Here is a 16833-nt window from a genome sequence, read left to right as displayed (position 1 = left end):
ATCACTTAATACCAAAGTCACACTTCACAGTTATTAATATTGCACTTATTATTACTTAATAAAGGCCGGATGGCCATTACCTCCCTTATCATAAAAAAAGAGAGCAGTGATTCTAAATTAATATTTCAAATACATAATCAATTTTTTATATAGTATGGCCGATCACATGATAGTTCATGATAAAAATCATTTTTATCTCGTCATCACAATTAGCTTGTCAATAGACGAATTTCATAAGACAAGAAAAAGATATTTATGCAAACATATTATTTCTGAATATGTCACATATCTTCTTTGTGTTGCTATTTTGTATTCCATATAATTTCAATATTTATCTCTTAGACTAATAATTGATTGAAAAATCCAATTGCAAGATATTTTATCCCAACCGCCATTGAAGTAGCCCTATCACAATGACTACTTACTTTCTCATGTTTTCACCCAATATGTAACTTTTATTCCCATATACATTGTAAATTATACACATATTTTTTTTTTAATTTTAAGATGCTTTTTAAAAAGTAAAAAGTTCTAATTATTTTTCTCACCTTGTATATTCATATAATTCTAAGTTTGTTATTGAAAAGCCTTTTTCGAATAAAATAGTGATGTAATTTAAGACACGAGAGTTAATTTAAACATAGATGCACATGTAAGGTATCGATCTACCTCCTCTTCTTAATTAAAGCATCCTCCACCTTATTCTCCTAGAATGATCTATGTGACCTTGCTTATTATAAAAGATGGAACTCATATCTTCTATACTAATTTACTTTTAGCTGCAAAATGAACTCTTACCCTGTTTAGTCACTTTCTGCCTATTATTCTTAAAATAGCCGCTAAAAAGAAAAAAAAAGGAAAAAATCTTTCTGATCAATAGTTCCAAAAAAAAAGTTTATATGGAAGCATAACCTTTCTCTTTATGTATATGACATTTTTCAAGAATTTTTGAGAAGTAAATTGTTTTGGGTGCAAGTTGTGTAACTTTTTAACAATTTTATCCGAATGAGATATTATGTGCAAATTGCAAACCTAATTATCACTGCCATCTTAGAGACCTAATCCTGGACAACAAATGTGGACTTATGGAATAAGTTGATGGTCATTCATGAGATAAAAAATCAGATGCTGGATGTATTTGGATGTATTAAGCTGATCCCAAATAGTTGGGATAATGTTTCATTTTTCTTTTTCTTTTTTTTTAACATGAAAGGAATCGATGGTATTTGACCTTATCATATTGCTGTTAAACCAGTTGCCACTGTTTATCTTGCCTGCAGGTTAGGCTCTATTTGCCTCTCTTGAGTTATAAACTGGCGGAATGAAATACCGCAATAGATGGAAAAATTAGGAGATTAGAAGATAGAAACAATCATGACGCATAATTTTACCTCGACATATTTCCATACAAAGTGAAGTTGACACGGCCTGCCAAATTTATCAGCACATTCCTTACCACAAAAAAGAAGAAGAAGAAGAAAACATCACCAGCTTGTAACCGAGGGGCTTACAAATAATTTAAGGTTAGATCACAAAATCAATTTCTCAACATATTTCCATACAAAATAAAGTCGGCAGAACATTCATATGAAGCTTATAAGTCAGGGAATTGTAGGCAAATTAACATACAATTAGGGGCCTTGTAATAATTTAGTCAACTCATCTTCTTGCAAAGTGAAGTCCAAAGATGCATGCAAAGTGTTGCTAATAAGGTACCTATAAGTAAATTATAATTGAGCCAGGGACTTGAAACTGATTTTGTTTCAATGCGTTTCCATGTGGAGTGAAGTCCCACTAACTTCATATGAAGCTTGTCATTTGGAGACCCATAAGTTATGTTTCAATGAGAGGCCTGAAACTTGTATCCCAAGATCTTATAAATAATTTAAATTCAACAAAGTACCTGTAAATAATTGTAATGCGATATATAACATACTTCTTTACAAATAGAAAGACAGCGATGCCGACTTTACCCCAACTCTGTAGTTCAGGGTTGTAGGATAATTTATAGATCAAGCAAGGACCTATGAAGGACACCAAACATCTCAAACTAAGTCGGCATCGCGGTGCCGACTTTATTAAGTTTATTTATATGATCGGCTATGTCATATTAGTCATTCATTTGGGGACTGCACCGCCTTAACACGCTTATAAATATCCCCATCCCGGTGTGAAGTCGTACTCCCCACTTTTGAATGCCCTTCCCTCTGAAGCCCGCTCTACCCTTTTCCCTCCTCTCCGGTTCCGATAGCTACCACCGTCCTTCCCTCAAGAAAAGGTCCGATCTCAACCTATCTCTTTCTTGATCTCTTTTCCGTGAGCTATGATACTAATTCATTGTGATTCTCGGCAAGATCCGTCGATTGCTCGGGGAAAGAAACTGCCATGCGACGACTGAAAGGAAAGGTTTGATGCTAAGCCCCTCTTTTCTTGATCTCTTTCTTTCGATCTCTGAGACCAATTTTTTTTGTTTGTTGGCCAGATCAGACGATTTCATAGGCGTCTTTTGTTGTTCTGGCATATCCTCTCTCTCTTCTTGCTTGATCTGAGGCAGCTACAACCTTTGTCAGATAAAACCCTAAACAATCATCGTATGTTTTTTCTATCTTCGTCTTCCATCAGACAACCTTCTATCTATTTTCTTTATTTTCTTTTTCTATAGATCCGAGACATCTGAGATCGGTTCCGGGTCTAAACCTAGATAACCAGTCACCCTGCCGCCCTTCTTTTCCTTCTTCTTGGAGTGATGCAAGATTGCTGTGAACTGCTTCAGTTGAAACCCTAGAAACTGCACTTTGAAAATGGCGGTGATGTCCTGTTCTTCTTGGATCAGAAAGCCCTTCTATTTTTAGATTTCTTTTATTTATTTTGGCTTTTTGTGAACTGGGGATTGTCCCAGTGATCACATCCCTCTGCTTGGCAACCAAAGGGTCGGGGTTTGAGTCTTACATTGTGCGTCCCCATGTATTTAGACCTAGGTAATTGTAGTGCAGGTGAGTATTCCTTCTTTTCTCTCAAAAAAGGAATTATTTTGGCTTTTGGAAGATTTTCACGGCTGCAAATTATTGGATTACCTCATGTGTGCATTTTGATAACCTTCAATGGAAGACTTCACACCGTACAGACTGAAATCTTAAGTAAAAGCAGCGTTGCTTAATGGGTCTTTCATTCATGCTTGGTGAAGTTCACCATTGTTCCAGGCAAAGAACAAAAATTGTGTAGCTGTAACTGAATGGAATGCATATTCTGTATTCACGTAATGCAACTTTTTCCTGTATTAAAACCTCTTATCAAAACCCATAATTTGAGGTCTCCCATATTTTGCCCTTTCAATTCTGAAACACCTTGGGCCTAATTCCTTCTGAATCTCAATTTCCCCCCTTTCCAAGCCCTCAATTCCGATTGCTTTCACTTTTCTCTCACCTCCTTTTGCTTATGATCTCTTCAATGGCATTGCCCACCAGGTTGAGGCCATGCTAGGGCTCTGGAAGTTGTCTCAACTGCTCCCAAGGAAAGGTTATCTCTCTCTCTCTCTCTCCCTCTCTCGTGCTTGCTCTCCTTGTTGTAATCTTGGTGGTTAATTTCTTTTGTTCCTTGGAAACATCTGAAGATTCTCTGGCCAGAATTTATTCATTAGTTCGTTATAATATACTTTTCTGTTAACTTCAAGTAAAAAGATAAAAGATAAATTGACCATTAATTGTGTTTCAATGGTATGTTCTTTGAGTTGGAAGTTGGCTGCTCATCAGTTGTTCTGACAATTGCACACAAACTGTGAAGACCTGAATTGGGCCCGTCCTAGGGCCCAACAAACTGAAGTCGGCAAGGAGTGCCGACTTCAGTTGGGTCATTGTGGGGGTGACCACGATGACCACGCCGGCCGAACGGCCAGCGGATCCCCCGCAAATCCCCCTCCCTCTCTCTCTCTCTCCCCCTCTCTCTTCGTGAACTCTCAAAGGAGCCCTCATCCCTTTGAGAGTTGAATCCTTTCCTCCTCTCATTTTCCCTCTTCTTGAGACGATCGCCGGAGCCGTAGTCATCGCCGGAGCCGCCATCGCCGCCGGGGAACCACTCGTCGACGACCGGAGGTGAGCAAGACAACATAGTTACTATTATTTTTAGATTTGAGGGGAGAGAAATAAGGGGAAATTATTGGGTTTCACTTCCCCTGTTTCGGGGAAGTTTATTTTTTTTTGTGGGATTCGGCCGGCCGACGGTGGCCGGCCGGGGTCAATCCGGCCGAAACGGGTTCGGCCGGAGGTGGGTGAACGGGGGCCGGGCTTCCAGCCCCGGTCTCCCTCTCTTTCCTCCCTTTTCTTCCTCTCTCTCTCTCCTTCTTCTCTTCTTCTTCCCTTCCGTCGCCGTGACAGTGGAGTGGCCGGCGGCGGCTGACTGAGCGCCGCCCCCCTTCTTCCTTTCCCTCTTCTTCTTCTTCTTCTTCTTCTCTTCCTTCTTCTTCTTCTCTTTCTTTTTCTTCTTTATTCGGTCTGGGTTTTTCCTTGCTTTGTAATCCGTGCGTTAAGGGTGAACCAGACTTTGAACCGGGTTTAAATTGTGAACCGGTTCCACCTATTCCATGAATGGGTTTTGTTATGGTCTGATCAGACCTGGTTTGGGTTGGACTAGGGATCTGTGTTGGGCTGAGTTGGACCTAATTGGATCTGTGGGCTGGGTTGGTTTGGGCCCAAGATCTGATCTGGACCTGTAATCTGGTTTGGTTCAGTTGGGCCTAATCTGTGTTGGGCCACAATTGGTTTTGGATTTAAAGGATTCTGATTTTTGGGATTTAGTCTATTTATTCTTAGGGTCTATGCTCGATTTTGGGGACCCATTATTGGATCTTTGAACTTAGGAGTTTAAGGGGTTGGAATTAGTTTAAATTATGTTTCTAAATTAATTAAATAATTAATATTTATGTTTAATCAGGGGTTCGTGATATCTGTGGCAGGGATTTTAAGCGAACCCAGGTAGGTGACCTATTGCTTTAAAGTAGAATTTTAACATGTATCATGCATATGTTGATGTATGATTTATTATTGGCATTATATGTTAGAATTAGAATTAAGCATTTAATTTCATAAACTATTAAATTATTATTGTCATTATGTGTTAGAATTAGAAATTAATATTTAATTTCATAAACTGTTATGTACTGTACTATTGGGAGTTTGTTCATGACTTGAGTTGGAAAGTTGATTTATTGATTTTAAAAATCCGCGTGGCTATAGTCTAGGCCCCGCCAATGGGATGATACATTGGCCCTGTCGACTTGTACTGAGGAACTAGTTCTGACACCGCGACCACCGGTGATAGAATAGTGGCGGCACAGGGGTGCATTTTGCTCTTCGGAGCGGCTCAGTGGAGCGTGAGTTTGGCACCAGGGGGTGCGGCACAGTGGTGCGTTGGCTCAGTGGAGCGGCTCTTCGGAGAGTTGTATTGGCACTTCGGTGTAACCATGCCACTGGGTGATGTGGCCGTAGTCATGCGGTTGAGTTATTTTGAGTCTCGGATCGGATTTACGGATTGTCGTGTGAATTTTTGGATTCATGAGTTTTAGCTGCTTTTTATATGCATCATGACATGTTATATGATGACTTTATTGCATGATGTTGCCTACTGAGCTGTTAGCTCACTCCTACCATTTACATTTTTGCAGGTGATGATATATGATTATGGGGATTACGGGATAGAGTGATCATGATGTAATTAGCTAGTGGATATTGACTTTCTCTTTTGACTTATGTATATATGGACATTTGATATGAAAACTGGAAGTTATCTTTAATTAGTTATTGACGGTTGATCTGATTTATCTGCCTTGCGTGCTTGCGGGGCCCGCCCTGCAGGTGCGCGGCGTCTGCTCGCGCCCCGGGCCCCGAGTTCGGGGCGTGACACAAACATAAGGCCCTCATAAGTTTGCATGATTTTCTCATATTTTGTGCCCTACATACGTACTGAAATGGCCTTAACGTGGAAAATTAATATAATGTATAGGTACAAGACTGGTTAAAGCTGGCATGTACCAATTAACCTTAGCAATCTGCGATGATTCTAACTATGTGTGTGCTTCAAGGGGAGGATACAGGGATCTACATCAGTGGTGTTGAAGGAATTAGGTGATTAACATAACTTCCACCCAGTTTGTATAGCATTGGACGATGAAAAGTTGCTGAAAATCTGCGAAAATGACTACCAGAATTTCACATTCAGGTCACGTTGGATTCTTGTAATTAACTCATGCAATGTAGTCTTGTTCTTCTGTAATTGATTACATTCACACTTTGTTGTCATTTTCTTGTTGTGGACTAACCTCCTGATGATAGCACACATTTCCAGGCTGTGTCATGTCAATTGACGTTATGATTCCTCAGATCTTAAGCACTTAATACTTCCTGTTATTATGTACTTATTTGAGCTATATGCATCATCCAACATATAATGATTGATATTCTTCTTCACCTAACTTTGGTGCTTGCATTAGGGATCACTGACCATGATACCTCTGCATGCCTTTTTTTGAAGGTATATACCCACCCAGTATTCCAGATTGAAATTGTTGTTTATTATAATATATGGTAGGGAACCTTTGCACTGATGATTTCGTAGTTCTGCTAATTAACTGAGTGGTTATCAGTTTTGGTTAATATTTATCTCCTTATCAAATTTTATGTGAAGTTTGGTAAAGATTAACAACTTCTAATTGTGAATGGCCATCTATGTTGGGAATATCATGCAATAGATTTCTACTGTTTTAATAGGTTATGAGGATGTTCTTTCTACTACACTAATTTAAATTTCATTTCTTATAAAGTAAAATACAACAAATTAAGGATGTTATTAGCAAACTAACTTGATTCCTTTCCATTTTGCGTGATGGATCCTTTCACTTGATACTTGACAGCTGACTGCTTGTTTCTTTTGGTATCCCTTATATGAAGTTTTGTGGACTAGTTGCTATTGGCTTTCCCATGGTCAGAGGTGTGAATTAAAATAAACATAAAGGGAAACTTGGAGAAGGTGGTATAGAAACATATCCTTATTTTTCATATAGAACAGAACCATAATGCAAATGTTTTCTATTCGAACCAATTCACAACTTGCCTTTGCTGAATGAATTGGGTGACTGGAGAAAGGCCCTCTTATCTTGTAGTTGTGATCTTTGCGAGTATCATTGATCAAGTTGTAAACTATATGCTTCTTATCCATGGAAACTTTGATGCAAATAGAAAATACTAAGAATAATCAATAGTTATTGTGTTTTATTTCTGAATGGTTCAGCTTCTAGATTTCCATAAAATGATTCCTTTCTTTTTTAAAAGTTGTGTCATATATCTTCTAGTGATTTTTTTTTTATTAATCTTTTTAAATTATATATATTTCATTTTTTATTTTTATTTAATTTTTCTTTGTGTATTCTTGTTTTCATTTTTTTTTTGGGGTATTGATTGCTTTTGATTTGATCTTTTCTTTGATCAGCTTTGTCCTATATGAGTGATATGTTTTTGTTTGATTCATACTTTTTGATAAATTTATTTAACTGAATTATTAAATCATTGTCTTAAGCTGAGAATATGATTTAGCTTCTTCAATCCCATATTTCTTATTTTAAGCTTCTTTCCATATATTTTTTTCTGGATTTTTCTTTCTTTTAGAGCGAGGATGATTTTGGTATTCCTATTTTTGTATTCAAGTATTTTATTTTTCTTGATTTGTATATATGCTTTAACATTCCTTTTGGTTATTACTTGTTTTATGTATGATTCTTCTCTTTTGTTAGTTTTGCCTTACTCTAGTTATATCTTTTTGCCTTTTTTTCCTGGTCTGATCCTCCTTTTTTATAAGTTTGATTTGCTGAATTATTAAACAATGTGCATTCAAATATGTACCTTTTTTTTCCAAATTATCAAGCTTCTTCAGCCCCATAAAGTGGCTGTGCTTTTAGGTTTCTTTCGCTATACTTCTTCTTTTTTTTTTTTCTTTTTTTGATGATGTCAAAATATATCAATTCTTTATTGTTTGTGCATGAGTCTCCAGTTTTCTTAATCTTTTAGGCTTCTTGAGGACAAAAGTTTTCATCTAATCTTGTATTTCCTTTCTTCTCCTTCTCCTTGGATTGGTCTGAGATTGTTATGAACTGCAACAGATCAAACCCTAGAGACCCATTTTGGCAACTTTCTGGACCATGTCATGATATCTCTCTTTGTTTTCAATTAGACATATTTCTTCTTTTCTAAGCCTGAGATTTCTACTAGGTCTAACCATGGGAATCAAGTGCACCTGTTGTGATTTCAGATCAAACACAAGAAAATAGACTTTAATCAGAAAATCTTTGTAATATTCTTTTTTGTTCTTTGCAGAGATCATAGATACTAAGATCCCTTTCCACAATCACTTTTTTCCCCTTAGGTATTTCAAGGCCCTTGTGAAAAAATTTCCTTTCTATGCTTGAAAACTATGGAGCTCTTGGTTGGGCTTTCAAACTAATATTTTATGCCTGAGTAAGGGTTATAATTCATTTTGTCAGTCACTTTTTTTTTAATCAGATGAAGCTGGACATAAAGCAACCACAAGGTGTGCTTATGTTGGTTAAAGCTCAAATCTGCATCATAGATGCCATGTGCAGATGAACTAGAATGAGAGGAACGAATCATATAGATCAACTAGTTTTAGTGACCTCAGATGCTGTTCTTGATGGTAAGATTGTACTGCATAATGTCATTTTTCTCTTATGTTCTGTATCTTTTCTTGGCACTCTGAATATATTCTAGTTTCTTGTATTTTTCTCTTGCTTAGATTTCCAGTTTTTCCTTCATCCTCCCTTCTGGTGATCTCAACCGACAAATGCACTCACTTTGTAAGATGCCGTTGCTTTGCGTGTCTCTCCCTAAAGTGTAGCATACCCTGCTGTATCTCTTAAAAAGAAGCAGCATACCGAAACATTTTGTACATTTCCACATTCAATGCAGTGTAAAGACAGAGTTCCAACATACTAATGGACAATGTAACATAGGGAAGCAATGAACAAGCCAATCTTACGCCGAAGGCATTCACCAAGAAGTTTTGAGACCCCAAATAAATTAGTTGAGATGAAAATTTAACCAGCTTGCCATGTGAAAGTTTAGTCCTGCTGTATCTTAGGGAGGGGAAGAATTTGTAGAAGCAGAGGATGGAAGATCACAACAAGATGTAGAAGGCAATCGAATGCTAAAGCTTCAAGAATAAGTACATTATGTTAATTACTGAGCAAATTATACTCGCACCATTACTTAATCTAATAACATTTACCGGAAAGGTAGGATGAAATCTGGTTGTCTAAACCCACTAATAGTCACCATTGACGGTTTGCTGAATTTCTTGTAAGCTCAAGATCCTTTCAACTCTGCCATGCTCATAGAATATACGTAACTGGTTGAAGTCATATATGCCTCACGCTTTATTGCCTTTCGGTGATTTCTATATTGTCAATTCCTGTTTTATGTTTCTAGGACCTGGTGTGACATTTTATAGCCTAACTTTGGGGTGTGATGTCAAGCTTTCAACTTTCCCTGAAAATCCCAACAGGAATGCAGCGAATGGACCACCATGCTCTCTCTCTCTCTCTCTGTCTCGCCTCCATTGAAAATGTTCTCTGCTTCAGGTTCTTTGGTGTTTTCAAAATATATCAAAATAATCTTGTGGTGAAGCAAAAAGGTAACACCGTAACAGAAATGACTTTTCACTTCAACTGGCTTTGGTTACTCTATATTCGATGTCTTATCTTGAAGAATAGCAAAATAAGTGTCCTAAGATATTGTGGACTTGTGGAAAAGTTCCTTAATATTTGATCTTATTCCTGAATGAAGCAAAGAAGTGTCCGGAAAAACGAAAAATGCAATTTGGACTAGCGATCAAGAATTATGAGGGAATGCTCCACTGCTGGTGTATACCAAGAATCTCTACTTAAATTATGTTTTGAGACAGAAATCTTTAATTAAATTCATTAGTAAGTCTCAGTATTCTAATTACAACAGAACAATGATTAAAACTGTCGCAAAAACTCGGTTGCTCATGCTCAAAATAATCTTCCATTTCCACAAGATGATCAAAACCTTCAATTCGCATGGAACTTTTGTTTTTGTTTAATTTGTTCGTTTTTGTGTAGATTTCAGGCAGGAGCATCTCTGAAAATGAATAGTGCAGCTTTCTTGAATCCGTAAATGTCAGGTCTTCTCGCTTCTGTTTCAAGGCTTCAATATGCATCAAATTATTGCTTCAATATACACGAGTACTTTTTTGTACGGGGAAAAAATATTATCGTTGAAGGATAGCAACAAAACATGCTGAGATTTCATCGCCGATCATGACGAGGATTGCGAAGTAGGCAAAGACAAATGTCATTTGAATTCAGTCTGCACTCTTAAACTAGCCCTTTCGTACGACTACAAGGGTAACCTTTACATTGAGGGAAGCATTCTGATACTTCTGTAACCAAGGACCAAAAGACATTTGCAGGGCTATGCGACTTACTACCAGACCCATCTCCGATCAAGGCACGACCCTCATCTTCAATGAACCCTAAAAACTACAACGTTCACTGCATTGAGTTAATCCTGAACAAGCATCAAGATTGAGGAAAGAAAAGTTAGAACAGATGCTACAACACACAATGATGCCTTTCTACTAATCCAGCCATGGTGCAAGCATGGAAGGACATATATCAAAATAAGACCGCATGCTGTCGAAACAATAAGGGCCTCACTGTGGGTTGGCCAGAGTTTCTGCTACAGCCTGTACCTTTGGCGGTGTTGAGGCCTCTGATGAGGGCCGGTTCCCAGTATCGAACCTTCTGACATCCTCAAGCATCCTGACTACCTCTGTCATCCTGGGCCTTTGATCCGGCATCCGAGCAGCACAAGTCATTGCAATCTGAAGCATCTCCACCATCTCCTCCTCTATATTTGGATACCTCATCAGCTCCACATCAAACACTTCTGCAGTCCACTCCTCACGGACCACGGAATGAACCCACCGTACTAGGTGGACCACCTCATCACCCCCACCTTTTATTTGGATGGGGGACTTCCCTGTGAGAAGTTCCAGCACGAGCACACCAAAACTGTAAACATCTGAAGCTTGTGTCGCTTTTCGCAGGTCGACCACCTCTGGTGCACGATATCCTGCAGTCCGGGACACAGGAGGAATCATTGGGTTCATCAAGGACGTCAGCCCAAGGTCAGAGACACAGCCATATTGCTGGCTGTTGAGGAAGACGTTGGATGATTTTATGTTCCCATGAACAAGTTTGCCGTTGTTCTCAGTGTGGATGCGTGCAATTCCTCTTGCGGCACCAATGGCTATCTTTAATCTAGTTTCCCAATCTAGAGGTGTCCTGTCTTCCCCTCTTTTTCCTGCAGAACAAGAGAGTAAATGAACCGTATGGAGCACGGCTGTTCAAAACGAATATATAACATAAAATGTTATTTACATCTTGCAGTTTTTCATTTGCATCGGGTCTTGATCAAGACATAAAACTAACTAGCGTATTACGTGGAAGCTTCTAAACATGCTAATTTCTTTACAAGTTTGCACCTTCAAAAAACTAAGTAGAGAACATATAGTCTTCAAGTTAGCAGTGATTGAAAGTTTGAAGTTCCTAGCAATACAAGGACCCACACCCCAACAACAAGCAGTGCGTGAATGTTTTTTTGTTTTTCTAGAATTAAATTTCGAAATGCAGTGCATATACGGTAAACGATCTTCCAACCAGCCATGTGTGTGCCGAGGTTTTTAATCATTTCTGAACATAAAAGTGTAATGGATGATGTCAGACGAGAACCATAAATATAAGGACAATATCTAGCCATATTGCATTGTTGAGTTCTATGGTTTGCATCAAGAAGCGCTAGAAATTCTTAAGAGAGCTCCCATCATCCCTGATGCGAAGAGAATGGTGGCCAACATAAGTGGTTCAAGGCTTCACATGCATATCGAAAATGTTCTCAAAAAAATAAATAATCACGAGGGTTAACATGCTGCAAACCACATCACTAGCTTGGCTTGCCCACTACAGCAAAGGAAGATGATTTTCCTCTACTGAATTTAGAGAAGAAGAAAAATACTGTCTTAAATCAAAAGAAGCCATCAGCGATAAGAGGATTTTAAAAAAAAAAGGACACGATTTTAAGTTGCAAACTAAAGAACAAATTCAGCCAAATCCAACTTGATTGAGTGGTCGAAATTACAACACGCGAGATGAAGATATTATCAAAATCTTAATCAATCTAATTAATCAAGCAGAAAAAAATCAGCATATCAAATAACTATCAGAAAGAGTGAGATTAGAATCATTCAACCCTTTATTTTATGTACATTATAATTTTCTCTATCACATTATCATTCCAAAATAAAGCAATAACAATACAAAGTGAAGAGAACCATACCATGTAACAAAGAAGCCACACTGCCGTGGCTGAAGTAATCATACACCACGAGCTTCTCATCCTTGGAATAGTAATACGCCCGCAGGTCCACCACGTTCTCGTGCTTGATGCTCCCGACCACCTCCATCTGCTGCTCGAACTCCTTCTTCCCGAACCCGACCTCCTTCAGCCTCTTCACCACCACCGTCGTCGCGTCCTCCAAAACCGCCTTGTACGCCGTCCCGAACGTCCCCTTCCCCAACACCTCCGCCGAAGCCCTCAGCAGATCCTCCAGGTCGAAAGCAAACGTGCACCCCTCAAAGAACACCAGCCGGTTGATCTCGTCCTGGTTTCCGGCCATGGCCTTCTCCGGCGACCGAAACCCTTTGGATCCCTTCCCGGAGACCACGCCATCAGCATCCCTGTTCGAGCGACAGAGGAAGAGAAACAACGCCATCACCGCAAAAATTACAGCACAGCCGCCGATGATAATTGCAAGAATCGTCGACTCGCCGAGCCTGTGGACAGCTTTCGTTCTCGGAAGCGGCGGCGCAGGGGAAGGGGAAGGGGAGCGAAGGGGCAACGGCGGCGGGGTCGAGGCAGAAATCGGGGAGAGATGGTTGCCGGAGAAAGAGGAATTCGGGAATGTCTGGAGAGATTTAGGGATGCTTCCATTGAGGTGGTTGTTGGAGAGATTCAAGAGCTGGAGATTCGGGAGTTGGAGATCGGGGATCTCGCCGGAGAAGGAGTTGTTGGAGAGGTTCAAGGAGGAAAGCTGGGTGAGGTTGGAGAGGGACGCCGGGATGGAGCCGTTGAAGGCGTTGAAGGAGAGATCGAGGACCGTCAGATTCTTCCAGGCGGAGAGGTCCGACGGCAGGGGGCCGGAGAATCTGTTGAGCTGGAGGTGGAGACCGGTGAGGGCGGCGAGGTTGGCGAAGTCTGCGGGGATGGGGCCGAAGAGGCCGTTGCAGCGGAGGCTCAGGACCTGGAGCGCCGTGAGGCGGCCGAGGGTGTCGCGCGGGATCTGGCCGTTGAAGCCGACCCCGGGCAATCGGACGGCCACCACGCGGGCGCGGTCGCCGCTGCACGCGACGCCCCGCCAGTTGTCGCAGACCGAGGTGTAGGGGCTCCAGTTGAGGGCGCGCCGGGGAGGAACCCGCGAGATGAAATCCAGCAGTGCCTGCTTGTCCTCCACCGGTTCGGCGGCTCCTCGCGAAACAATCGCCGCCGAGCAGACCAATAGAATCGCTGTCGCTGAAACCACCAGCTTAGCTTCCTCCATTCCTCTCTAGAATTCAGATCAAGCGAGTCCTCTCTCAAGCCTAGGACATTTCTTTTTTTCCTTCCAAAAAAAAATAAATCAAACAGATCGAAAAAAGAACAAAAGAAAGGCTGAAATGGCTGCTTTTAACTGCAGTGCCTCCGCCCTAGTAAACAGGAATTCAAATTCTCGACTTTTTCTCCCTTTCCTTTCACTGACAGATTGGCTGCCGTCCTCCAACCCGAGTACAAAAAAAGATTCAACTCTCACCGTCCCGTGGAGATCAAACCGGGGATGCAGTACCAGAGCCTTGGAAGGAGAATTCTTCTTCGTCGTCAGTTGAAGGGTGAGAAGAAGCGTCACCGCGACGCAAGTAAAGAGCACTCTGACCAAGCTTGCTTTCGGGAACGGCCATGCGACGCAAGCTGGGGGCAATGAATGCAATCATTTATTCCGGGAACCGTTGACACCAAGGGAGAGGAAGCGCTAATGGCGAATTAAGATTAGAAAAAGAAAAAAGAAACAAACGAGGGCAAATTAATATGGAGGAGTGTCGATCGCCATGTGAGGGGGGAGAGAAACGCGGAGGGATGAGAGGAGAAGAAAACCTGAGTTGGAGGGCAGTGGAACCGCTTCCAATCCGCCACCATATCTGAGCTTCTAGTTACAGCTCGAGGTGGCGAAAAACGACGGAGAGGGGAAAAAAAAGCAGAGCTCCCCAGGGTTCTTCGAATTGGGCGATAGCTTTATCGTTTCTCGGGCGAAAATTGGCGGTAGAGCGACCGGGGTAAGGCTTAGAGGGGCGGAGCTCAGGACTTTAATTGAGGTTACGTAACGCAATATGTGCGGTAAATAAATTAATTCTTTTTAATGGCTATTTTGATAAAAGAAATTTCTATTTTTGCGAAAACTTGCAGTTACCGCCTCTTCCCGGACTCATTTGAAGCTCCTGCTGATGTGGAAAGGCGACTCAGCTTTCGATTTTTAAATCCTGAGAAGAAAGTAGATTTGGTCAATAAACTATGCGCAGCTTTTCAAGTTTGACTTGTACAATAGTACGATTTATCTCATATATCAACGGTCAAAATCGGAATTAACACCCCGCTTTCATTTCGGCCAATTTGCCCGCTTTGCCGCCTGCTAGGTTTGGCGCGCTTTAATAAGCAGCGGACCATAATACCCCTGCCGTTATTTCCCCATGCAATACCTTCTCCTGACCGTTACCTCCATCTGATCATCAACTTCACAAATAACCGCAGCTAAACGAATCAGAGCCATCTATCTGCCTAGCGCTAAACCCGACCAGACGCACGACCTTGATCAAACCCAAGGTGGCGAGTGGCGATGAAACGCTGTCGAGCTGGCAGCGGGGTTCACGGATATGGGAAGTTCCTGAAACCGTTGGTATGGTTGGGTGAGTTTTGTTTTGTTCCGTGAGAAATGACGTCATCCCGGGCTCAGAGGTGGGGCCCTTGTCTCCCGCTGTCTCCACCGCTCAACCCTGCCAATAATTCTATTCTGTGGTCGGTAGGTCAGTATCGTTCGGTGACCCAATAAAAAAAGTTTAAGAGAAAAAAATGAAGTCAAAATCATGGATCAAATTAGCAGCAATAATCAGACGGTCGGTTGTTGACTCCGTGACACCGCACGCAATCGGAAGGAACAGAGTCTTCGTTAGGAGCCGTCCAAAAAGCGATCATCAGCAATTTTGTAGCCCTCCGATCGGTTTCGTCGAGACAAAGTAAAGGATTCACGAGGGTGACAGTAAAAGACGTGATGGACGCGATCCTTCCGTTTGGTCGTATGTGCGGTGGCTTCGTCTTTTTGATCGCTCGTTGGTTGGACGGTCCGGGCGGTGGGCTCTTCGAAACGACGACGGGATCGAACGACTAAAGTAATTGGGCGTAAGGTCCGTATTTAATAAAAAAATAGTTTTATCTGTTTTAAATATCATTTTCCACGTCACGATATGGAAAAGGTGAGTCACGTACTAGTGATGGTGCTCTCCCATATGTATTTTTAAAATTAGAAAACGTAATTTGTGACTGTAGATTAATAGTAGTTATTTTTTCTACTAATTTAATGAGATAATTAGATTACTTGGGGATATTTTATAGCAACATTCCCTCTGTAAATTTTATTGTTCCAAGTTAGAAAGGATCAGGTTTGATGAACTTGGATTAGTTACGGATCAAAGTCCCTAATTCCATTCACTGTCAATATTTATGAGACTTATGGTTGGCCAATTTTCATGTCCGATTTCAAAATTTTAAATATAATGAGATCCTTGGTAGAAGAATAGGAAAATGAAGCTTATTGATGTCATATATTGTTTATTTTTCCCAAATCGGCTAATACATCGAAAACTTTAGGCAAAAGTTTATATAATAATTTTCTTTCTTAATATCCACCCCCACCCCTCTTTCTCTTAAAGCGCTTTAAGAGCACCATCTCAAAAAAGAAAACTTTGTAGAGTAAATTTTTCAACATGAGATACTTCTACCTAATTGAGACTCCTCAAACTTCTTATACCTTGACAAACAAAAATATTGATAAACTTAATTTGTCGAACAAGATGAAATGATTTCTGAATTAGTAAGTAAATATCCTTACATAAAGTTGAGCATTTAGTTGGTTCGATCCATTCAAACAATTCAAATGCAAAATCCATGTCAGATCTAAAAGAAACCCTTTGCATACAAACATATATGCTTACTTTTGGAAATGATAACTTGTAACTTACCTATGTATCATATATTATCAAAGATTTTCAATGAACATACATTTCACTTTCTTCCAGCAAAAAATATATAAGTCACAATTATACTATGATGAGGCCTCCTTCCACTACATTCAGTACCAACTCAGATATGCTATTGATTTGAACAAAATATTAGGAACTTCAAACCAACATGGTGGTACCATTATGGATCAAATAAAAATTCTCTTAGATGCCTATCAGGAAAAAAAAAGGAGCATATAGGTAACTATCATAGATACTGTGTGATTTAGTAATATTGTTTTATTGTCGATAATATATCAAAATTGTGTTTTGATTACCTGAATGGCATGTCTTGTTCCATTAAAAAATATATCTTGCATTGGGAGATCCTGGAATTTATGTGAAGGATTGGATAATTTTTGTTTCCTAAATATCTGATCTACCATAAAAAC

At 40.2% G+C, this 16833-nt stretch overlaps 1 protein-coding gene and 1 long non-coding RNA gene across 39 annotated transcripts; one reads left to right on the top strand and one right to left on the bottom strand.

Moving 5' to 3' along the window:
- Window positions 1-1859: 1859 nt before the first annotated feature.
- On the top strand, window positions 1860-11463 carry LOC120111925 (uncharacterized). Of its 36 annotated transcripts, none has more exons than XR_015972381.1 (5): window positions 1860-2278; window positions 3465-3516; window positions 5995-6210; window positions 8544-8694; window positions 8794-11463. It is a non-coding gene; the product is annotated as an uncharacterized LOC120111925 (long non-coding RNA). The 36 variants fall into 36 exon arrangements; XR_015972383.1 differs by lacking the exon at window positions 5995-6210 and having other exon boundaries at window positions 1860-2406; window positions 8794-8854; window positions 8967-11463; XR_015972380.1 differs by lacking the exons at window positions 5995-6210; window positions 8544-8694; window positions 8794-11463 and adding exons at window positions 2483-2591; window positions 4927-4967; window positions 5657-5785 and having other exon boundaries at window positions 1860-2406; window positions 3465-4088.
- On the bottom strand, window positions 10358-15318 carry LOC103709674 (putative inactive receptor kinase At4g23740). Of its 3 annotated transcripts, XM_008795319.6 has the most exons (4): window positions 14268-14478; window positions 12420-14145; window positions 10774-11387; window positions 10358-10589 (listed from the first exon to the last, which is right to left on the bottom strand). In XM_008795319.6, the coding sequence occupies exons 2-4, from the start codon at window positions 13678-13680 to the stop codon at window positions 10584-10586; spliced, it is 1881 nt and encodes a 626-aa protein (XP_008793541.2). In that variant the 5' UTR covers window positions 13681-14145; window positions 14268-14478; the 3' UTR covers window positions 10358-10583. The 3 variants fall into 3 exon arrangements, with proteins under 3 accessions (XP_008793541.2, XP_008793471.2, XP_008793397.2); XM_008795249.5 differs by having other exon boundaries at window positions 10358-11387; window positions 12420-14084; window positions 14268-15318; XM_008795175.6 differs by having other exon boundaries at window positions 10358-11387; window positions 14268-14477.
- Between the last annotated feature and the right edge of the window lie 1515 nt (window positions 15319-16833).

The sequence above is a fragment of the Phoenix dactylifera genome, chromosome 12 (genome assembly GCF_051530095.1).
Source record: "Phoenix dactylifera cultivar Ajwa chromosome 12, Ajwa_hap1_PhDact_Kaust_v1.1, whole genome shotgun sequence".
Lineage (NCBI taxonomy): Eukaryota > Viridiplantae > Streptophyta > Magnoliopsida > Arecales > Arecaceae > Phoenix > Phoenix dactylifera.
This window is presented reverse-complemented; position numbering and strand designations above follow the sequence as displayed.